The sequence below is a fragment of the Mauremys mutica genome, chromosome 2 (genome assembly GCF_020497125.1).
Source record: "Mauremys mutica isolate MM-2020 ecotype Southern chromosome 2, ASM2049712v1, whole genome shotgun sequence".
Taxonomy (NCBI): Eukaryota; Metazoa; Chordata; order Testudines; family Geoemydidae; genus Mauremys; species Mauremys mutica.
In genome coordinates this window covers 269,028,821-269,053,434 of record NC_059073.1, presented here as the reverse complement: position 1 = coordinate 269,053,434, position 24,614 = coordinate 269,028,821, and the positions used below count along the sequence as shown (strand labels likewise).

At 41.1% G+C, this 24,614-nt stretch overlaps 1 protein-coding gene across 1 annotated transcript; it reads right to left on the bottom strand.

Moving 5' to 3' along the window:
• Positions 1-1,590: 1,590 nt before the first annotated feature.
• Positions 1,591-22,814, bottom strand: GJD4 (gap junction protein delta 4). Its single transcript, XM_045007262.1, has 3 exons — positions 22,693-22,814; positions 5,278-5,416; positions 1,591-2,792 (listed from the first exon to the last, which is right to left on the bottom strand). The coding sequence occupies exons 2-3, from the start codon at positions 5,339-5,341 to the stop codon at positions 1,591-1,593; spliced, it is 1,266 nt and encodes a 421-aa protein (XP_044863197.1). The 5' UTR covers positions 5,342-5,416; positions 22,693-22,814.
• Positions 22,815-24,614: the final 1,800 nt, after the last annotated feature.

Here is a 24,614-nt window from a genome sequence, read left to right as displayed (position 1 = left end):
AGCTAGCTGCAGGTCTCCATGGAACTGGGAATAATGGGGGAGCAGCAGCAACTGGGCAGGGAGCCAGTGCAGAGGAGCCCCAATGAAAGAGACAGTACAAACAGATTCTGGCTTGGAAAACTGCAAGCTTGTATTTGCTTGAACAGAGACTGAACTGGAGAGAACACCCTAGACACTAGGCCTGGAGAGTCCTCCTAACCGTGAATTGGACTGCCCCAGGGGCCAGAACAAGAATCACCATTGCTCACTTTGAACTGGAACTGTTGAAGCCTCTGTATCTAGAATATTTGCAACTTTTTCCTTTTCTTGCCAGCCCTAGTCAAATACCCTTTCACTTTAGCCAGTGTCTAAGTGGTTAGTGGGACCCACCAGGACTAGCACAGTACACCTGGCATGCTACAGGTACCTTAGAGGTGTGGTTTACTCCAGCACTGAGCAGCTATAACAATTTTAACACAACTGCATCAGAAGTAAGCTTGAGTCAGGCAGATCTTCCTAAGAGTGTATTGGCAGTTTTCAGAAGTTTATATTCATATTTCACACACACACACACACACACACACACCCTGCCAGAAAGTTCCAGTGCTCTCAATATGCAGTGAACTCCACATCCACTGTATGTTTACGGAATTGGTCTCACACTATGGGGATTTGCAGGAGGCTAAAAACTGGGCAGCAGCCTGACCTGCAATTAAGGGATAGCGTTATTAGTGTAGGTCAAAGTTTAGTAACTACAAACCACTGAGCAGGAGGAGGAAAAGGACTATTAACTTTATTATCCCTTTCAGACACAGTCAGGCTCTTTCTGATTTATACTACAGACTCTAGTCATTTAAAAATAGATAGGTATAAAGACAAATAAGCAAGCTCTGGAGTTCTGCCACAGCATCTGCATTATTTATCCACCTGTCTATCCATGTATCAGTTTGAGAGATATACAAGATACATTCAACCCGTGTTTGTTCCCTGCATTCCTTCTCACAGCTGATAAAATACAATGACTTACAAAAGGTTTCTTTGTCCTAATGTTTTGTGATATTACAGCGTAATCAACACAGATCCCATTAAAAAGACTTCAGGGACTAGAGAGCTAAATATTTAATGCTTTTCTATCTATGATCAGTTTAATAATTAATGTGGTTCCTATCCAGGAAATGATAAAACACATCACCATCACACATGAAAAGCTAAACAAGCTCAACTAATATAAAGAAAAATATTATGCTTGACTACCACAATAATGAAATGAATATATATCTGAAAAGAACAAGTTAGAAGCCACATCAGTATAAATCTGTGGTGGTGTTTAGAAAGATCCCTAATATTCAATATCAAACATTCCAAACAGCAAAAGTTACCATCTTAATGAAATCTGCCACAATGTGTTATCAAAGATTTCCATACAATCCTGTCACAGTCACAAGAAGTTCTGCTTCCTGCTCTTCATTCAGCCAGGGGGCTGTTTGTAAAATGGTATTTTTACAGGCACAAAAATGGAATTTAACTGATACCGAGGTTTCCATTTGAAACTAGATGGTGTGAAATGTGTGTCATTCCAGGACAGTAAACGCAATGCTCTGTCACGGCTCTTTACACCCATTCTGATTTTTTTGCTCTCAAGTAGCCAGCACTGCTACAACTTGATTGCCCAATAGAAGCTTTTAGCTCAACTGAAGAATAAGGCCCTAAGAGCTTGCTCTGATCTACAGAAGAGTAAACCCCAAGATGGGACTTGACTTGGGGTCTCAAAGTCAGGGAAGCCTCTTTGGTGAAGGTTTGCTGCTGCTGCCCATGTCTCAGCTGCCTGTATGGAATATGCTGCTGGTCACTTATACATAGGGGCACTTCATTACTGCCTTGATTAGCAGCAAGGCGTTCTGCTATACAGGGTTTATTGCTGTTACTGTTGAGGTTAGAGATGGCAGTTTGCTGGGACATGGTCTTCTCGTCCTCCTGAAGTTCTTCTTCATCTTCAGAGTGGACTGAGCAAGACGCTTCACTGGTATGACTGTCATGTGTCACTAGATGTTGATGGCCTCTGTCTTCTGGAGATGGTGGAGAATCCTCCAGCTTATCAGCTGGAGGCAGAACTGATCTGTGCTCATCCTCTGCATGGAGACCTTCCATTGGTTTATTTTGTCCATTTCTTACTACCATTCTTTGGATGGCAAAGGCTAGATCAACAAGGCCAAGCAGAAAAGAGAGGCCACTCACCCCCCAAATGAAAATCATCATGATGGATTTCTCAGTAGGCCTGGAGATGTAGCAATCGACCATGCTGGTACAAGGAGACTGGTAACAGGAAAAGCATTTAGGAACAAAAAATCCGAAGAGATAATACTGACCAGCTCCAAAGCTAGCCTCTGCCAGTGTTCTTAGAAAAAGATGAACAGTATATGCCCAAGAAAAATCAGGGATATTCAGAAGATCTGCTTTGCAGGATGGTCTAGTGACTGCAACATTTTTGCAGGGTTCCTTCAAAGCTGTATGGCCAGCTAAGGCCTTGATTCCTTCATATCTACATGACAAACAATGTGCTGTCACAACATGCATGGCTACTTTGTGCAGAACATAGACACTGAACACAGCATAAGGTAGCAGAACAGACACTGTCTGAATGAGCCAGAATCGAAAGTGAGAGACAGGAGAGAAAATGTCATAGCACACATTAGAACATCCTGGTTGCAAGGTATTGCAGATGAATCGTTCTTGTTCGTCTTGGTAGAGGGGGTATCCCGCTAACACTATCACCACCATTCTCAGCAAGATTACTAATGTTAGCCAGATCTTTCCTACAGAGGAAGAAAAAATGGTGATAGACTCAGAGTACAGAAAATGAAATCTAGCAAGGAAGAGGCTCATAATGTAATCCTCCAGTGTGTACCATATTTATGAACAAAAATCAACTGGAATCTTTCCATTGACTTCAGTGGGCTTTAGATCAGGTCCTTAATTCTACAGTCCTTACTCCATTAAAACCCTTAGTAATATTGTGGCAGGATCAAGCATAAATTTATCTGAGTACCTCTCTTTTTATTTATTTTTTTCACCAGACTCTATGCTTCTCAGGACCGGATCTTGGCTTTGTTAGATCTTTGCAAAGCAACATGTACACACAGACATTGCTCTATAAAGACGTAAATAATAATTTTTAAAAAATACCCTTCTCCATGGCTGTGGAGCTTGGTTGGTTTGGAAAAAAAAGGGCAGTTAGAACATGGAAGCTTTTCTCAGTCTAATATATCAAATCTTTGGACAAACACTGACCACAGGAAAATTCAACCCCAATACCGGATATTTTGCAAAGGGAAAAAAAGCAAACCAAAAAAATTAGGACTCGAAATGTTCACCGGAATAGTTACTGAAACTCAGTACTACCCCTATACTGATCAATATATGCAGGCAGAGTTTGAAGCCAGGACATCCTGAGTTTCAGTCCTGGATCTGCCACTGACTACCTATGGTCTTTGGAATGTCATTTAATTTAATAATCTCTCTGCCTCAGTTTCACAACTTAAAACAAAACAATGAGGGGGGTTGAGTGATTACTATATACTTATCTACATGAACACAGGACAAAGGTTAAGGACTCAATTCTGCTTCCAGATAAATGCAATAGTAAAAACTTTTGACAAGAGTTGAAGCAGGAAGGGGTCTGAATTAATGGTTGTACAGAGCCCTAGAAATCTAAAGTACTGAGTGGTTCTCTCTGATATAAACACACATGGTTTTACAGGCAAAGAGAGAGTTGGTAAAATAGCCCCTGTTGGTATTTTTAAAAATAACTCTTTTTAAAAGCAAAATCCTAATAATTTTTCTGTAGAGTGTATGGCGTATGCATACTTACAGTCTTATTTTTTTGGCAAGTAGGAGAGGCGATTGTCTAAGTACTTTTTATAACATTTGTGTGAATCTTAAACATTTAAATGTTTGTAAAACATTGCGGTGTTAATATTTTATTGGCATACATTTGAGATGAGCTACATACCTCTCTTGTGGCCAGCAAGAGAGACTATTCCAACAGAATAACAATAACACTGCTCTCAGAAATGGTGAAACTAGGCAAGAACATATAAACAACTCAGTAGCTCTGTGAGACTGCAGAATAGGTGATCATATTGAAACCCTTCCACAACCAACTAAACAATATATTTCCTAACCACAAACTATTTCTGATGGCATTATTGGTGTTTTCAGTTGGCTATTCTGGTGGAGAAAAATGGCTACTATATGAAATCAAAAGTAGCCCTTAATAAATAATACTCTGTATTTTATTACACTTTTTATGCAAGGATCTCTATTTCAAAACCATTCATGAATTAAGCCTCTCAACACCCTGGGATGTGTTAGAGCCTCAGTTTTTAATTAGAATGTACACATGAGAGAGTTCTGCTTAAAAACCACTGGATACTATAGAGACAAGGTGGGTGAGGTAATAGCTCTCATTAGACCCACTTCTTGGTGAGGGGGACAAACTTCTTACAGATAACTCCTGTGCATTGTTTTCCCTAAGGGCTCAGTTCTGCAGACCGTTACTACAGTGAACCATTTCATTGGGAGTTAGCGGGATTACTTGCTGTAGTGAGCAATGCACTGTAATAAATATTTACAGGACTGAGCTGTAAAGGCCAAAGTCCATCAAAGTCAGTTGTCTTCAGTAGTCTTTGGATCTGGCCCTAAGTCACTCACTCAAAATTACACAGTGAATCAGTAACAGAATCTTATTTAAAAAAAAAAAGACTGAGGTCATTGTCTGAGAAAATTAAAGTGTATTTTTAATATGCGCTTGAATGCTGTAAACTTTAAAAACCCAACTATGAAAAGCAAGATTGCTTAATCACCAAATAGTTTATTGACAAATGTTTTCTTTCCTTCTCCCTGTACTATTTACTTCACTGTTAAAGTGGGTTATGTCGCATAATGGGAAAATGTACCTTTTACACCTGCCTTGAGCTTTGAGTGTTTCATTACAGCTCTCAATAGAGCTGGGAGGAAAGTTGGTGGGTAAGAATAGCCAGATTTGAAAGCCTCCCCCAGCATTCATTTGTAACATTTAGAATATATTCACAGCAGATGAAGTAGGAATCTTTTTTTTTTTTAATCAGACATCAACAGCTCTTCTATCCCATAGCAAAACAACTAGCTTTCTTTGGCAAGGGAGCGGAGAGCAGTCAGACTGATACCTGGAAATGAAAGCTGCTGAACAGGGAAGAAACTTGGATGATTTGGGGGTACAAAACTCTAAAAGAAAGAGCACACCTTTTAAAAGATACTTACCTACAAACGTAACATTGTAGTTGAGAGTGATAATTAAAAAGCCCAGTGAGTCCCAGCGCTCCATCTTTGAACTAGTTCACTACACTCTCAGCTTCTGAAAGCTTAAGAAAGATTCTGGCATTTTCAAGGCAAATTAGACCTAGACAGAGAAGGAAGAAAATAAATATTTGGGGAGAAAATACCCAACCACTAACAAAACAACATGATTGATGAAGAATTATTTTGATGAAAGAGCTAAATAGGCCTGCTGACTTTTGCAAATTGGGAACAAACCCTTCCTAGGAAATACAGTTGATTCACAAAAGTTCTAGCTTCACAGATCTATTTGCTGCACTTACCTCTGTGGTCCCCCTGTCCTGACAACTGCAAGTAGACAAAAGGCAACAGGAGTAATCTCAACCATTGTGGGCTATTCTTACCCTCCCAGGGCATTCCAGCCTCCTGGCATTGCTGGGATATTTCAGTGGCAAAAATGAGACACGAGTACAGGAAATAATAGAAGCCTCTCTGTTTCCCCAAGGAGACTACAGATGAAAAATACAAGGAAAGGGGATACGATGGGACCAACATCCCTGTCTTCGGAAGGCATTTTCTGTTTAGCAACTCTTTACTAGGAAGCTATCCCACTGCAATTTTCCCAAAGTAGTTTTGTTAATAAAACACACCCTCTCTGAGAGGACATCATGGTCTTGTCAATCACAGTTGCACCAAAAATTCCACAACTTCAGCCTGACAGGAGATCAATCTCTACCCTGCAAGGATATGGAGGATGAAAGTGATGAAATCTTTAATAGCATCTTGGAAAATAAAAATCTTCTTTTTAAAGTCATTTTCATTTGGACGAGTTCTTCCTGTCTGAATTATTTTGCATTGTAGTCATCACTGAGAAGAGCCTAGTAGAAATTGCCTTAATAATTGACAATCTAAGCAGATATTTGTGATGTTTACTATTTAAGAAGTAAGCCACGGCATGAAGCATGTTAAGGCTAAACTATACTTTTACAATCTGTTCTGAGTAATGGGCATAGCACCCCAAGAGCAAACCAGGAGGGAATTATGACTCTAAGGCAGTGGTCCCCAACCTTTTTGTCTGGCGGACGCCAGACGAAGGACCATGGCAGCGGTGGAGCATCCGCTGAAATGCCGCCGAATTTCTGCGGCGTTTCGGCGTTGCCGCCTCTCAATGACGCCGCTTGTCGGAGGCAAGCAGCATCATCGAGAGGTGTCGCCGCCGAAATGCCACAGAAATTCAGCGGCATTTCGGTGGATGCTCCACCGCCAGCCAGGACGCGGGCACATTTAGATGCCCCCACGGGCGCCATGGTGCCCGCGAGCACCGCGTTGGGGACCCCTGCTCTAAGGCCTTGTCTGCACTTGCGATGTAGATGACACGTAGCTACACACTGCAGTGAAAAGCAGGCTTTTCCGCATCGTGGTGCGTGGCTACACACAGCAATGAAAGGCTCCAGCAGCAAAGGGGCAGCCAAGACAGACTCCAGCAGTGGGGAGGCAGTGAGATACTACGCTTCTAAAAATAGCAGTGTAGACGTGGGAGGCCCTGTTTGGGTAGATAGAGAGCAGTCAGGTATATATTCAAAGGTCCTGGAGTTTCTGCACTCTACTTGCCTGAGCAGTGCTTCACTATCTACACTGCTCTTTATACCTGTGCTAGATGTATATGCAGCGTATGTACTATACACACTGTCAGACGTGTAGACATAGCCTGAGTCACCCCTAGCTCCAGAAAGAAAATAATCTACTACTGTTATAGAGCCAAGGCTCCTTCCACTCCTCACCCTGCATGGTGTGGTGGGGGTGAGAATAGTGGCCCCAGAATCTGCTTTTTCCTTCCCCTCCACCCCATCTGTAACCACAGTGTGTGCTGTGGTTGCAAGGGTAATTCATATCTGGGCCTTAAATTACTGGGTGGGAGGGGAGATTAAAGTAGTGTGTGTATGAATCTATTCAGTGGTGGTTTGACAGGCCTGAAGGCCTCTATTGTGCCATAGAACAGGCACACGTGTGAGCTTGTCAATGCAATCCTGCGAATGTACTTCTACCTGGAGACCCTCATTGCTAAGGGAGTGGAGATAGGCCAAGGTTTGCATGGACATCAAGAGTGAACTATTTGTATGTTTGGCAGAATTAGATTTTTTTAATAATACTTTGATAATATCAGTGATTACTTTTAATCGAACACTTGATTTTTATAGATTTAAAATTTCACAGGTGTGGGATATTATGTGGGGGTGCTCAGACAATGTGGGAGATCAGACAATTATTTAGTAACAGTAGATATTGATTCAAAAAGTTAAAGCTTTATAACGATTAAAAAAAATTGTCAACACGTCAAAATATACAAAGTAAATTTCCTTAAACCAGACTAAGACATTCTCAAGCAGCATTTTCTTACTTTGTCTATCTGTAAATATCAATTATTAGCTATGGAGATATTTTTTCATTGGTTTGTGTGAATATAGTAAAATTGACATTTACCCATTTTACTGGAACTATCAACAAGAGTGTCAGTGGAAGTTGTGGCATGGCTGGGTTATGTGATGTGAACCCTGGTCCACTAGTAACGGGATAATTTCCCATTCTTCCCACCCCATATTCCCACAATATGTAACGATTCCAAAAACATTTTCTCAAGGCACTCTCTGAATTCAGTGAGACCTAATCAGGAATGCTCAAAGTCTCAGACAGGACAGCAAGAGAATTATTTGTGTTAGTCTGCCTAAGACCAGGGAAACGTAAAAACCAACGTATAGTGATGGAACGTCAAATAAATAAAATGATTTACCATAGTAAAAAATTTTAATTTGAAGTGATAAATATATGTAGTATTTTTTAAGTACTCTTGTAATTAATAAACACTTTTTTCCAACCAAAGGGAGCTCTTTAGTATTGTACTGTTTTTATGGTGCTTGAGGTTGTGTTTTTGTGGTCTTGGGCGGGGGGAGGAAGAGTTTGGAGTGGGAAAGAGTGCAAATAACCATATTTTTAATTTTGGAAAAGTAGCCACTCGTGTGAAACTTCCTTTGTCAAAAATAGAATCAGGAATGTTAAGATGCTGACAGGATACTAATGCACAGCAGCTGCATTGACACAGTAGGTCATAAATTGTTCATCATGTCAAATAATCACAACTTAAAATGTCTTTAGCTACTTTTAACATGTAGACCATAACAGTATGTGAAGACTAAGCATATTTGTTCCTTAAAACCTTATCTGCCACCATCTTGATGGTGGCAGATGAGGAAATCTGGGCACAATGGCTCCATGACAGGGACATATGCTGAGATGGGTAGGTGTATTTTCTTTTTAAAAATTAAAGCATTATCCTGTAGGCTTATGAACTGTGATGCAATCTATACCCTAGCGAAGAGGGGATAGGGCACAGTCAGGAGACCTATGTTCTAATCTGCTCTATCACTACTATGCTGGGTGACTTTAGGCAAGTCACTTCAGTTCTCAGTGGATCTCTTTTCTCTGTCTTATTTATTTAGATTGTAAGCTCTTCGAGGCAGGGGCTGTCTTCAGGCTTGTCTCCACTTACTGTGGATCGACATTGCGGTGATTGATCCACCAGGGGTCGATTTAGCAGGTCTAGTGAAGGCTCGCTAAATCAACCGCTGATCGCTTTCCTGTCAACTCCAGTATGCCACCAGAATGAGACGCATAAGGTAAGGCAACGAGAGAGTTTCTCCCATTGACACAGTGCGGTGTAGACACCTCAATAAGTCAACCCAAGGTATGTCGTCTCCAGCTACGTTATTCATGTAGGTGGAGTTGTGTAACTTAGGTCGACTTAGCACTATAGTGTAGACCTGCCCTTTGACTATGTTTTTGTACAATGCCTAGCAAACTAGGGCCTTGATCTCAGTTGTAGCCTGGAGGTACCTCAGTAATACACTTAACCATAAATGCAAGATTCAGTGCCATGTGGTATTTCTATTGTTACCTTTAGAATTATGTAAAATATCAGCTGATTCTTCACTACCGTTCATATTCAAAATTTGTTTTTGTCTTTCAAATAACTGGTCAGAAACAGTTTGTTTTCCCTTAATTCATGAAAAATGTGAAGCAGCGATGAGAATTTTTCCATGCAGCTGAAGTTGTCTTTTCCAGATGTATCATCCCTCATGGTTACTCTTGGCCTTGCACTCTTCCCTAGGTTCCTATTTGTCAATAGATACCGAGGCTAAATAATCTAGAGATTGGGTTATACCAAAATCCCATATCTGATCATCCCCAAATGTTGGCAAAGTTGAGTGCTGAAATGTGTGATCCAAGCCCATGTGTACAATCAATGTATTTTTTTTTAAAAAGAGGTGGCTACAGGTGAAACATCACTTGAATATCCTGTAATAATTTCATCACTTTTTCCTTGCAGTTCCTTAAAGAGACACAGCACAGCCCTTACTTGAAGGGGTCAGCAATGAAACACAAGAAGGTGCAATAAATCTATTTTCAAATCCACAACGGCTGCCTGAGTTAAAAACCACTTACAACAAATTCAGGGCTTGAACCAGCAAATACTTACACAGGAGTGACTGTGAGTATCCTATTGAGAGTGAAAACAGTTGTGCACATATCAGGACCATACTTGATAATGGACAAAATTTGTCAGAAGTGGTTAAAACAATAATCCACAGTTACATACAGACTTACTGGGTTGACCATGTCATGTTCTCTGCTAAAAGTAAATCAATGTGGCACAATGTATAATGTAATGTAAAGACTGGGCTTAGTCCTTGGCTCTGGGTGAGGACTCAGTGCAACTCAGTATTAACTAGCATACATGTTAGCGTAGCACTCGCCACATTAATATGTATTACTCATGTATGGGATTAATATTGTATACTTCATATGGCATATGAATGTTGGGTAGTTTTGCTAATTGACTTGTGTGATGCTTTCCCCCCGAATGCGGGTTACTCCTGTTCTATTCTCACTGAGACGTACATATCCCAAAACACGTTGCAGAGCTGAATTCAGCTCTTAGCATAGGCAAATACAATACATTATTACTAGGTCCTGGTACAGGTAGGGAGTTCTTTCACAGCCCATTGGTGCCTGGAACACGGTATCCAAAACAAAGAGAAGAAAGGAACAGGTTGCTACAGAAAAACAAGACAAAATGCTGATTGGTGAGTTAAGTTTTGGTTGTTGCTTAGAATGTTCTCTAACTTGTAAATAACCACATGTGTATATACAGCTAGTTTTGAATACATATTTCCAGAACAATATTGAATGTTGTGAGACTCTGCACTCCAGACTGGATTGGCAAAGAATTAACTCTTTCCTTTCTGTATAATACTGCTATGTCTTGGACTAATAAAATTGACTACGCTTGGTTATTTGGTCTCTTGAACAATTTCAATCTTGAATAAAAAATGTAGTTAAGCAATTGGTTGTATGTTTAGGAAGAGGAGATGCATAGATACCTTTTAAGCCACTTCTGGGCTTTCCTATCCTGGGGCAATTCTATGCCAACCAATCCCCAGTCAGGAATTAGAGCAGTCAGAAGGCTGCTGTGATCTGCCTCAGTTGTGGCCATTCTGGCAGCTAGAAATGACTGATGTCACAGCCATACTCTCTGTTACCCTGCAATGCACCCAGCAACAACTGCAGGAAAAAAGGGGGAAGTGGGAGCTGCTAAGGCAACTTTCTGTGATCAGTTAAAAGGGCTTTAGGGCAGCATTGTGCCAAAGTATCCATACTACGCTTTCCTAACGTGCCTGAGGATCTGACATCAGAATCTAGTTTCCTTAGCAGAAATGTTTATTTTTAAGAGCAAATGCACAGTCATGTGTCTTTAAAATAAAATAACTCCTTTATAAACTACTTGATGAAGGGTTTGAATTATATTCTCTTCTTTACTCTATTAAAACAATGAGGAGTGCGGTGGCACCTTAAAGACTAACTGATTTATTTGGGCATAAGCTTTCGGGGGTAAAAACCCCACTTCTTCAGATGCATGCCCATGTTTTTTACCCCCGAAAGCTTATGCCCAAATAAATCTGTGTTAGTCTTCAAGGTGCCAGCGCACACCTCGTTGTTTTTGTGGATACAGACTAAGATGGCTACCCCTCTGATTCTTGACTCTACTCAGGCTCTTTGCCTAAACAACTTAGAAAACCTTACTCATGCCACAAGGAGGCATGTCTGCTGGGAAGTCACCTGCCCCTCTTGCCATCACCTCCGTCCAACATCTCTCGGAGCTTTAATCCTTAACTGGGCCTTCAGAAAGGGCCAGTTAGCCACTTCCCCATCAACTACTTTCAGGGAGCTACCTGGTGCAGCCATTGACCCTATGTTCACTGAAACATTAGAGTTCACTTAAATAGACCCTATGAAAGTAAAGATAGATCTTTACTTCACTGAAAGTAAAGAAAGTAAAGAAAGTATCTCACTTAAATAGACCCTATGAAAGTAAAGATTTCAGTGAACATAATAGAGTAAAGAAGAGAATATAAGTGAACATAATTGAGCTCTTAAGAGAATGGTCTTTAAGTTCATAAACAAAAACATTCTCAGCAACAAACATAAATGGAAGCATTGAAAATGAAGATAATAAAGATTAGGAGGATACTATTAAAATTTACGTTCCTTTAAAAAATTGATTATAATTTTGTAAATGGGAAGAAGCAAAGCTATTTAACCAAACACTAATGAGCAATACAGAGCACTGATCGGTTAACAGAAAACCTAACCTAAATTAAGAAAACCTTCTACATAGCCAACACAGCAACTTGGCAACAAAAGTGCATGTGGTGTGTATACATACCACATGCGCACACACACATATTCTTTAATGTAGTCCAACAGTGTGAGTAATGGTCTCACGGCATCTGCCTAAAAGGAGCTAAGATAACATAAAAGTCTACAGGGAGATTTTTCAAAGGCACAAATGGGAGTTAGACAGCCAAATCCCATGGACTTCCAGCAGGAATTGGGTACCTAACTGCCCTTTGTACCTCTGTAAACCTTTCCTTAGGTCTTCATCTTCCATGCAGATATTACTGCAAGTGGAAAATAATCAAAAACCACCCAGACCAGTACTGGCACTACTACAATAGAAGCGGAAGAAGCAAGAAACATACAACTTGGGAGCCCAGGCTAGGCAACTCAAGTACTGTGCAGGTATTGGTGCTATTCTGGAGAGGTGGACGTTTCTCACTACAGTTTATAAACTACTTGATGAAGGGTTTGAATTATATTCTCTTCTTTACTCTATTAAAACAATGAGGAGTGCGGTGGCACCTTAAAGACTAACTGATTTATTTGGGCATAAGCTTTCGGGGGTAAAAACCCCACTTCTTCAGATGCATGCCCATGTTTTTTACCCCCGAAAGCTTATGCCCAAATAAATCTGTGTTAGTCTTCAAGGTGCCAGCGCACACCTCGTTGTTTTTGTGGATACAGACTAAGATGGCTACCCCTCTGATTCTTGACTCTACTCAGGCTCTTTGCCTAAACAACTTAGAAAACCTTACTCATGCCACAAGGAGGCATGTCTGCTGGGAAGTCACCTGCCCCTCTTGCCATCACCTCCGTCCAACATCTCTCGGAGCTTTAATCCTTAACTGGGCCTTCAGAAAGGGCCAGTTAGCCACTTCCCCATCAACTACTTTCAGGGAGCTACCTGGTGCAGCCATTGACCCTTCTGCTCCCAGAAAGCTATTGGGGAAATGTATGTGTGAATTAACAGTTAGATTCAAGTCTGGGCAGTGGTTGGGCTTGATCCTCGACGCAAACTGGTTCACTCATCCCTAATTATTAGGAAACATATGGTACAAACTAACAAGGTACATACAGTGTGCTGTACTTTTACTAAATAAGAGAAGAAGAGAAAAATAAAATCTAAAAGCAGACAGTTTTAGCATATGCCCACTGGGGTCTGATCTATTCTGATTCCTATTTTGCCTCAAGGCAAATTGCCTTCTCAGTAACTGTTTGGAAAGGTCAAGCTTCATAAAGAAATATAATACCCTATCCAAGAAGCAGCTCTTATAGACACTGATTCAGCAAAGAAATTAAGAACATAAAACCAGCCCTATTCAGCAAAGCACTTAGACATGTGCTTAACTTTAAACATGGTTAAGTTTGACTTCAGTGGAACTTAAGCATGTGGTTATGTGCTTGCTGAATCAGGCTCTTGGGGCCAGCTTTCTCAAAAGTATTTAAATGCCTAAAGACGCAGGTAGGCCCCTAGCAACATTTTCAAAAGCACCTAAGCCGGTTGGGCACCCAACTCCCATTGAAATGTGCAGCAGTACATCTACTGGAGGTTTGTACCAGTGTATCTACATCAGTGCAAAAATCTCTGGTACAGACAGTGACTAGGCTATTTTGTGACTGTGTTTACATGACACTCAGCATTGTGATTATGTTTTGTAAGCAGTAAACAAGTGTTTGAGGCTCAAAATGCTGAACACATTCTGGGCTTATTCAGTACTGTAGGTGAGGGTGAACAGTGTTTGCCTACTTCTCATTTGGGGAATATGGACTCTTGCTTAGGTTTGTTTAGTTTACCCACTTATTTTTTTACCACTGGCTTGATCCTGCACTCTTATGGTCATTATTTGTTTCTATTAGTGCCCACTCTGTGCTTGGCCAGGGGTGGCCAACCTGAGCCTGAGAAGGAGCCAGAATTTGCCAATGAACATTGCCAAAGAGCCACAGTAATATGTCAGCAGCCCCCAATCCGCTACACCCCTCCAGTCCCCAGTGCCTCCCACCCACTGGCAGCCTCACCAATCAGCACCTCCCACTCACCGCAATCAGCTGTTTTGCAGTGTGCAGAAGGCTCTGGTGGGAATGGGGGAGGAGCAAGGGCATGGCAGGCTTGGAGGAAGGGGCAGGGGGTGGAGTGGTGGCAGGACGTGGGGCAGGGCAAGGGGTTGAGCAGTGAGCACCCTACAGCACATTGGAAATTTAGCATCTGTAGCTCCAGCCTCGGAGCCAGCTCCTACGCAGGGAGTTGCACATTAACCTCTGAAGAGCCACATGCGGCTCCGGAGCCACAGGTTGGCCACCCCTATTCGAGGCACTTTCCAAACACAATAGGGGGCCCAGTCCCTGACCCAGGGAGCTCAGAATCTAAAAATATAGACAAAAGGCAAGGAAAAGAGTGCAAAAAAGTTGGTTAGGGGGCAAAGTGGTATTTGGCCACGGCCTGGTAAGAAAGTTAATGGCTCCAGTTTATCCTTCTACAGTTATTGCCAATTACTCCCCAAATATGTCAGTGTAATCAGCTGGCTTCCTGCTAGTGCCACAGCAGAATGGGATTTGAATTCAGAGAGGGGAGTAGCCTTGCTCTTGAGCTTTTTTTGATTTTGCCTGAGTTCAGGGAGTTCAGGATCAGCCCCTTATACAGCACTTTTCACAGCTGTCAAGTCCCTCTGTAACCAGCCAGAGACAAACCAAATACAACCTCCAAGTAATTAAGAACTAGGATAACAAAACACCTGAGTGAGAGATTTTCAAAAGCCACAAGGAAGAGGTAATTACCCAACTCTTGTTAAAAGTCAGTGATAGCTGGACACAGCTCCCATTTGTGACTTTGCAAATCTTCCCCAAGTCATAGTAGTACGGCTTGCTTAATTTACTGATTCTCAGATCTGTTATTCCTTCCGTATGCACAAATCCCATTGGCATGACTGGGAGGTATGCTCATATATCACAACAATAGACCCTATCTAAGAATCAGGAAACTAAGCAAGCACCATAATACGATTTAAGAGATTTCTTTAGTCTAGTTAATTTTAGTTGGCTCTATTGGCATTGTTTCTGGAAGGATTTTTCATATTATAAGGGAACCTTGGTACTTATACAGGTGGGGTATCAATTAATACCACAGAAATCATTAAAATAAGATATAAATATCTCAAAAATACTAAAAATAATCCAACAGGTTATAATATTGAATAGAGGGTATATTAGTATGTAGAATATCTCACTAAGTTTACAACTCAGTGCTGTATATTTTGGCTATATACACCATGAAACAGAACTCCTCAAACCTAGCCAGGTTTGGGGAGAGCAAATAGATTACTGTTTTCAGCATTCACAACAAAAGAGGTTATTGTGTTGGTTCTGGACAATCGGTAAATAAATCTGCCATAGCAGGTTTAGCACACAGTCAGCTGTTTTAGAATTAAAATAGAGTTCTTTACACTTTCTTGTATTTCATGGCTAACCGTTTTAAGAAACAAAACCCATACTGTTGTCTCGGTTATTGAGGACTGAGACAGCTTTTTCTTACATTAGAGACAGATGATTTGTAGTGAGATGGTCATTCAAGTCAAGCAAAGAAAACCAGGCTCTACAGAGAAATGGCAAAGGTTTAAATTAAATAAGACTGAAGAAATATGGTAGCAGGTCCTTTCCTTATTTTATTTAGAATGTAAAATTCAGAATGTAGAGGAACACTACTGGGTGTTGATTTCTTCTTGGATGCAAAGAAATTTCTTCACAACCAATTAAACTCATCCATGTGCAAAAGGCCAGCATAAAACCTATGCCTCACATAAGTCTTACCTAAGCCCCCAAAATAAAACTTTAAATGCTGGATAGGCCTTGTGCTGCACAAAATGGAAAGTTTCCGAAAAGCAGCATTTCCTCCAGTCTATTCATTTATCACGTTGCCCCACAGTGAGAGATCATTTATTTGGATTGTTCTCCAGTGTTTTTTTGTTTGTTATAGGAACACTATAATATTCTTCTTAATTTTCATTCAGATCCTTTGTTGAAAATGGTCTGGTCATAAAGAGGATGGTGACCGATTGTTCTCTATGTCCACAGGCAGGGCCGGCTTTAGGCCTATTCCACCAATTCCCCCGAATCGGGCCCTGCACCTAAGAGGGCCCCGCACCCAATGAGAATCCCTTCCCTGGCTAGAGGCGCCTTTTAAATTTTTACTCACCTGGTGGCGCTTCGGGTCTTTAGCGGCACTTTGGCAGTGGGTCCTTCAGTGCTGCTGAAGACCTGGAGCGAGTGAAGGACCCACCGCTGAAGTGCCGCTGAAGACTCGGAGCACCGCCCGGTGAGTACACGCCCCATGTGTTTTTTTACATGTGTGTGTGGGGTTTTTTTGGGTTTTTTTAAGTCATCCCTGCTGGGGCCCTGTCGAAACTGTTCGAATTGGGCTCTGCACCTCCTAAAGCCAGCCCTGTCCACAGGAGGTAGGAAAACAAGTAGTAATCTTAATCTGCAGCAAGGAAGATTTAGGTTAGAAATTAGGAAAAAATTCTGACTATAAAAATAGTTAAGTACTAGAATAGGTTACCAAGGGAGGCTGTGGAATTCCCATTCCTGGAGGTTTTTAAGAACAGGTCATACATCTGTCAGGGATGGTCTAGGAGTATACTTGATTCCACCTCAGCACCAGGGAGGACTAGATGACCTCTTGAGGTCTCTTCCAGTCCTACATTTGTATGATTCTCTGATTCGATACTTGGTTTCTTTGATCTATCCCATCATATACAAATCACTTACATCCACTGGCCACATTAGAGATCATTAGTAGGATGCACATAATGAGATTTCTTTAGCCTTACCTTGATTATACTTTTTACTTTTGAACTTGAAATCATGAACCCTATTAATGTACTGTTTAATAAAGTAAAAAATACACACAAACTTTATATAAACTGTCAATTGTCTGGAGTGGCTCAGGTACCAACCTCAGGGCAGAATGTTACAAAGCAGGGTACACAAAGTCCAAATTGGTTGTGAGTTCTATACTTAACCTTCACCAACCAAGTATCCAGTATAAACTCCACAGGCACAACAACAGCCTAACCATGAAGTCACAGTCTCCCTGGGTACTTGGATATATCTTGCCACTGTGAAAGTAGAATGAATTATATTGTAAAAATGAGAATGGATTAAAGAAATGTTGTATGTACCTTTAAGCAGAAATAAGAAATGTTAAAATACAGGTGCCAGGAAAAGAAACATTAGGCATAAACAATGGTGCTAATGGTGAAACATTAGCAGAAGATCGGTAATAGTTAGTAAGGAAATAAGATATGCATGCCTAGCCCAGGTAAACTTATCAGATTCTGCTTCCTTTGTTATCTTGTTAAGTTCTCGCCCTTTTATCTGTATAAATAAAATAGTTTGTGTCTTGCACGGTGCTCACATTATCTGGGTGTTATTAGCAGAGCGCTGTGCTAATAAAACAGAGTGGTCTGACAAACTGTGAGTCCTGAGTCTAACTTTGACACCACCCAGGTAAGTTTGCCTTTGTGATAGATGGTCCCTTACACCAAAGTTCAGGTTAATCCCAGTCCAAAAGCACCAGTCACCTACCCCAGGTCAATTGCACCTTCAATCCTACACAAGGACAATGCTTGTAGCCAGTCCTATAATAAATTAACTTAAGATTTATTAACTATGAAAAAGAAATGAGTTATTTACAACTTTAAAACAAGTAAACACACACACACACACACACTCTGAGTTAATCTTAGGTTCCAAAAGATAATATATGCAAGCTCTATAAATTCTCCAGGGTTAACCTAGGCTAAGCAGCTGGGCTCCCTTGCTTAAGCTTAGAAATCTTGCTCTCCCAAAATCCAAGCAGCATAGAGACCCAGTTTCTTCTTCCCAAGGATTTTTACTCCCTTCCCACGGAGTTCAAGGTGATAGGACAAGTCTTCATGCAGGGCTGCTCTTCATGGGTGTGGAGGGAGCAATCAACAAAGTCTTTGCCCTTTGATGTTTCACAGTGGCTCATTTGGTTTCAGTGGGCCTTCTTGTGTGCAGGACCTAACACATTCTGTAGGAAGCCAGCTTTTACATTAATTGATATGTCTTTCCTGATTGGTGAGTTACAGTTACAGAGGTTTACAATTCAAACACTTAATCTAACCTTATAACATGGAGTACAGATATTAAGTGAGATTAATACATGCAGCATCCCACAAGCATTTCATAATGTCTAAACACATTTTTATAAATCTAATACCTATTTCATATAATACTAACATAGGTGAGCCAGGCTGGTTTCCAACTATGCATTCTTCAGTGTTCAGTTGGAGCCTAGGGGCACAATTCTTTTTTTTGTTGGACAATGCCAGTTTGTTGAAACCAAAATTTTGTACGAACCTACCAGTTTTGACAAAACTTTCATAGGGAAAAGATTTCTCAGGTCCAGGATGGAATTCCTAGTCAAAATCAGAGAGCGAAAGAGACCCACCCCAGAACAGCCTGGTGTTCAGGGAATGCAGCTGGGAGATGCTGGTTCAATTCCCTGATCTGCCTGATTCAGGTGAGTAACCTGACCACCAGGCTATTGGCCACTCAGGGTGGGGGTGAGTCTCTCGCTCTTTGTTTATCTTCGTTTTATCCTCATATGTAATGAGAAAATTTTGAAATCACAAAATGGGAAAACAGTCCCCTGCCAAGTTCTGAGCTTAGGGTGAGAATTGGGATTGTGGCTGGAGTTCAGGGAGGCCTCCGGTGGGGTGGGGTAGGGTGGGGGTGTGGGTGTGTGAGAGAGAGAGAGAGAGAGAGAGAGAACATGCAGGGAGGGCTCTGGTGGTGGTGATATGTGGGGAAAATGGGCAGGGAGGTCTCATAGGGGATGGGTAGAGATGTGGGGGCAGTCTTTACCTGGGCAGATGCAGCTCCAATTCACCATGTTCCAAGGCTTCAGGTTCCTAGTCTCCCGTGAGCCAGGGAGCTCTGCCAGTCACACTGCAACCCCTGGTCTCTCCGGAGAGTATTTCCCACAGGTCTCCTCCTGCCCTGGTCTCACAACTCCTTCCTCTTGGTTAAGGGATTCCACAGCCCACCTCCTTAGGGTTGTGCCATGATTCGAGCAGACTCCCCCAGCCCACCAGTCTCCATTCTGGTTCACATGCCAGGGAGCTGATTCAATGGAACAAGGGTTGGCTGCCTTTGGGTCCCTTAAGGTGGCAGATTACCCTCTTACAGCGAACCACTTCCAGCAAGCTCACATGCCATCAAAGATACACATACCACAGTCTGGGAACCTCTGTGCTAAATTAAAGAGCCATGTACAAACAGAAATCTTTTCCCCATGTAGGGACATGTGGACTGTGATCAAATCTTCTCTTAACTTTCTCTTGGACAATCTAGTCTCTACTGGACTCTTTCCAATTTTTCCACATCCTTTCTGTAGTGTGGGGCCCAAAACTGGACACAGTACTCCAGATGAGGCCTCACCAGTGTTGAATAGAGGGGAATGATCATGTCCCTCAATCTGCTGGCAATGCCCCTCTTGAGATAATGCTGCTCTCTTCTTATTTACAATGTCACTAGAAAGTGAGAACAGGCATTTGCATGTCACTTTTGTAGCTGGCATTGCAAGGTATTTATGTGCCAGATATGCTATATATTCGTATATCTCTTCATGCTTCGGCCACCATTCCAGAGGACATGCTTCCATGTTGATGACGCTCATTAAAAATAATGTGTTAATTATATTTGTAACTGAACTCCTTGGGGGAGAATTGTATGTCCTGTGCTCTGTTTTACCCACAATCTGCCATATAATTCATGTTATAACAGTCTCAGATAATGATCCCGCACATGTTCATTTTAAGAACACTTTCAATTCAGATTTCACAAAATGCAAAGTAGGTACAAATGTGAGATTTCGAAAGATAGCTACAGCACTCAACCCAAGGTTTAAGAATCTGAAGTGCCTTCCAAAATCTGAGGCCGCCGAAGTGTGGAGCATGCTTTTAGAAGTGTTAAAAGAGCAACACTCTGATGCAGAAACTACAGTACCCAAACCACCAAAAAAGAAAATCAACCTTCTGCTGATAGCATCTGACTCAGATAATGAAAATGCGTTGGTCCACACTGCGTTAGATGGGTATCAAGCAGAACCCATCATCAGCATGGATGCATGTCCCCTGGAATGGTGGTTGAAGCATGAAGGGACATATGAATCTTTAGCACATCTGGCATGTAAATATCTTGCAATGCCGGCTACAACAGTGCCATGAGAACACCCGTTCTCACTTTCAGGTGACATTATAAACAAGAAGCTGGCAGCATTATCTTCTGAAAATGTAAACAAACTTGTCAGAGCAATTGGCTGAACAAGAAGTAGGACTGAGAGGACATGCAGGCTCTAAAATTTTACATTGTTTTATTTTTGAATGCAGTTTTTTTTGTACATAACTCTACATGTGTAAGTTCAACTTTCATGATAAAGGGATTGCACTACAGTACTTGTATTAGGTGAATTGAAAAATCCTATTTCTTTTGTTTTTTTACAGTGCAAATACTTGTAATAAAAAATAAATATAAAGTGAGCACTGTACACTTTAAAAGCAGCAAAGAGTCCTGTGGCACCTTATAGACTAACAGATGTACTGGAGCATGAGCTTTCATGGGTGAATACTGTATACTTTGTATTCTGTGTTGTAATGGAAATCAATATATTTGAAAATGTAGAAAACATAAAAAAATATTTAAATAAATGGTATTTATTATTTAAGAATGCGATTAATTGTGATTAATTTTTTAAAATCACTTGACAGCTCTAATCTGAACCCTTTCCAATTTTTCAAAATCCTTTTTGAATTGTGGCCAAAGAACTGGACACAGTATTTGGTAATGGTCTCAGTAACAACGCCCTATAGAGAGGTAATACCACTTGCCTACTTCCACTGGATGTTTCCCTAATTAAACATCCAAAGATAATGTTTGCCTTCTCAGCTACAGCATCACACTGGCAGATCATGTTCTGTTGATTATCTAGCATGAGCTAGAGTCACTGCATTCTAGGATACTGTCTCATCTTGTAAGTGTGACCTATAGTCTTTGTTCCTAGATGTATGACCTTACATTTGGCTGTATTGGTGTAACTGACCTGCCCCATTCCACCGATTTGTGTGTCATCTTCACATTTTACCGGCAACGATTTCATATTTGCTTTCAGATCATTGATGTAGATAATGAATAGCATTAGGATGAAACCAGATCCCTGCAGTATCCCAATAGAAATATCCCATTGTATGACGCTTCCCCATTTACAATTAGTTTTTGTGATCTATAACAATACACTGTTTTTTATTTTTAATCAGAATGTCATGTGGGACCAACAGCTTGTGTACCTGGCACAACAAAGCATGCCAGCGGGGTATGTCTGTAAAGTGCATTAATGCTATGCTCTGTCTATTTGGTAACATAAACTAGGTACCTCTTAGAGTGCACCAGCAGGGCAACACAGAGCAGTTAGAGCACAACATGTTACAAATCACACCCCTCTAGTGTGCTTTGCCAGCATCTTGTACACAAGCCTCAAGTCAAATGACATACAGAAGCCAGTTACATGAACAAGTTACTTCTATCAGCCAAACTTGAGAGGTCAAAAGATAACCCCAGAACCTATTTTCCATAAAACTATGCTACCATCTTCTAATTCTTTACGTATCCCACATCAGCCTTTTCATTGATTTTGCCCAGGATCAATGTCAGGCTAACCTGCCTATAGTTTCCCAGGTTACACCATTTGCCCTTTTCAAATATTGGTACATTAGCATTTTTCCAGTCTTGTGGAACTCTCCCCATGTTCCAAGATTTGTTAAAAAAATAATTAATGCCTCAGACCTCGTGAGTCAATTCTTTTAATACTCTTGGGTGCAAGTTACCTGGCCCTGCAGATTTAAAATGGTTTAGTTGCTGTTTAACATCCTCCCTAACTACTGATAGAACAGAAAAGATTCCATTATTACTGTAATACATCATCCTGCTTCTTTCCAAAGTTATTGAATACTTCTACCTTGTCTGCATCATAAATGATAATTTTACCATTCTTGTGTAATAACTGATCCATACAATTGCTAGGATTTAGATTGTTCCTGGTATATTTAAATAATTTCTTCTTATTGTTCTTAATCCTACTGGCCATAGATTTTTCACTGATCTCTTTAGTCTCCTTTTTCAGCTGTCTGCATTTCCTAACTGTTGATGTGTACTCATTGCTATCAGGTTCTCCATTCTTCCATTTATGTATTTTATATTTTTTTATTGCTACCCCTTTAACTCTTCCCTCTGAACAAGGATTTTTAGCCAAAGAAGTCTTCTTTTGTGATTGTGAAATTGTGTGTGGCGGTTGAGGTGAACTGGGCAGCTAATAAAGTATTTTTAAACAATTTCCCATTATTCACATTTTTATGTTTAAGTATTTCCTCCCACTCTATCTGGCACAGGATTGTTTTCAGCTTTGGGAAACTGGGTTTCAAAAGTGCCAAATATATATTACTGGATTGGACTATATATTTTTTTTCACATAGCAAATGAAAATAGTTTGTGATCACTCACACCTAGGCAAGGTCTAATATAGAATTATCCCAAGTCAGTTACAATACTTTGTTAGAAAGTTTTCTATATTTTTTAGAAACTCAAAGGATGTTTTACCATTGGCATCATGAGACCTTCAGCATATGTTCCCCAGACTGGAATTCCCCTGATGATGCAATTTTTCTTTCTACACATTGAAGATGGATGTTTAACAAGCTGCTCATCCTGTTCCTTCATTAGATTTGGTGGTCAATAGTAGCCTCCCAACAATACCTCATTTTGTGATTTATCAGTTAGAACATTGAGCCATAAACATTCCATGTCCTGGCCCTTTAAATTGCCAGTAACTCTAGTGGTATCTCTTGTGTGGAGTGTCCCTCATGCCTCTTCTGCCTATTCTATTGTTCCTGAATGGAATGTATCCAGTGATTTTAACTTTCAGCCATGTGAATCATCCCACCAGATTTGTAGTGTCCAGCTCCTGTAACACAAGTGACATTACCATGGCACACTGTAGTGCTCTCACAAGTGTTTGTGTTGTCTAGAATGGTGGTCGCTAGGTAATTCTGCTTGCAAAATGTCCACCTTCCAAGGGGTTCCACTGAAACTTAAACTAGAAAACATTACACTAATACTATTCATCTGGCTAATTGGTCTGCATTGAGCCAGAACTTAAAAAACCCCAGACCTTATATTTTGCTGATGTAGCCTCTGAAAGCCACGGTTATAGAATCATAGAATCTCAGGGTTGGAAGGGACCTCAGGAGGTCATCTAGTCCAACCCCCTGCTCAAAGCAGGACCAAACCCAACTAAATCATCCCAGCCAGGGCTTTGTCAAGCCTGACCTTAAAAACCTCTAAGGAAGGAGATTCCACCACCTCCCTAGGTAACCCATTCCAGTTCTTCACCACCCTACTAGTGAAAAAGTTTTTCCTAATATCCAACCTAAACCTCCCCCTCTGCAACTTGAGACCATTACTCCTTGTTCTGTCATCTTCTACCACTGAGAACAGTCTAGATCCATCCTCTTTGGAACCCCCTTTCAGGTAGTTGAAAGCAGCTATCAAATCCCCCCTCATTCTTCTCTTCTGCAGGCTAAACAATCCCAGTTCCCTCAGCCTCTCCTCATAAGTCATGTGTTCCAGCCCCCTAATCATTTTTGTTGCCCTCCGCTGGACTCTCTCCAATTTATCCACATCCTTCTTGTAGTGTGGGGCCCAAAACTGGACACAGTACTCCAGATGAGGCCTCAGCAGTGCTGAATAGAGGGGAATGATCACATCCCTCGATCTGCTGGAAATGCCCCTACTTATACAACCCAAAATGCCATTAGCCTTCTTGGCAACAAGGGCACACTGTTGACTCATATTCAGTTTTTCGTCCACCGTAACCCCTATACTTACAAGTATCAGATTTTAAAAAAATATGACATTATTGAAACTCAGACATGCACCTAGCAATTATTGGGAGACTCAAGGATCTCACTGTAATGTATAGAACCATAGACGCTGGCTTCCTCTGGGCCCAGGGGAGTGCCAGGCCCAGGCGTCAGCCCTGGAGCACCCATGGAGTCGGCGCCTATGTATACAAAAATCTCATCCAAGTGTAAAGTCAGCTAGGAAAACATGGAAAGATAAATATCTTCATTCTCCCAACACGTCCTTACCAGGTTCTGATACTGGTGCTATATAATCATACCTATGAGACTATACGTGTATATGCTGGGTACATAACCTGACCATTCAGAGCAGTACACATTTGCATAAGTGTCGTAATTATCCACAAGGGGGAGCAGGAGGGTAACTTGTTTCCAGTAAGACTACTATAGGGATTTCAAGCCTGCATAGTTAAAGGTGAGGCATCTGTGTGAGGCTACAGATTTCTCACCACTACTTCATAGAACAAGGTGCTGAAACTCGCTTTCAACTGATCTGAAGAAGCTGTCTTCCCTGTCACTCCCTAGTTTGATCTTACACTGCACTGGATTCACTTTATGTGGGAGGGCCCTGTCTCAAGTCCTTAGGGTATAATAATTTGA

Bases quoted from the DNA above. Each gene is read 5' to 3' on its own strand.
- GJD4 (XM_045007262.1), bottom strand. From the start codon at position 5,341: ATGGAGCGCTGGGACTCACTGGGCTTTTTAATTATCACTCTCAACTAC. The intron at 2,793-5,277 runs GTAAGTATCTTT...CTTCCTCTGTAG, and splicing joins CTACAATGTTACGTTTGTAG to GAAAGATCTGGCTAACATTA.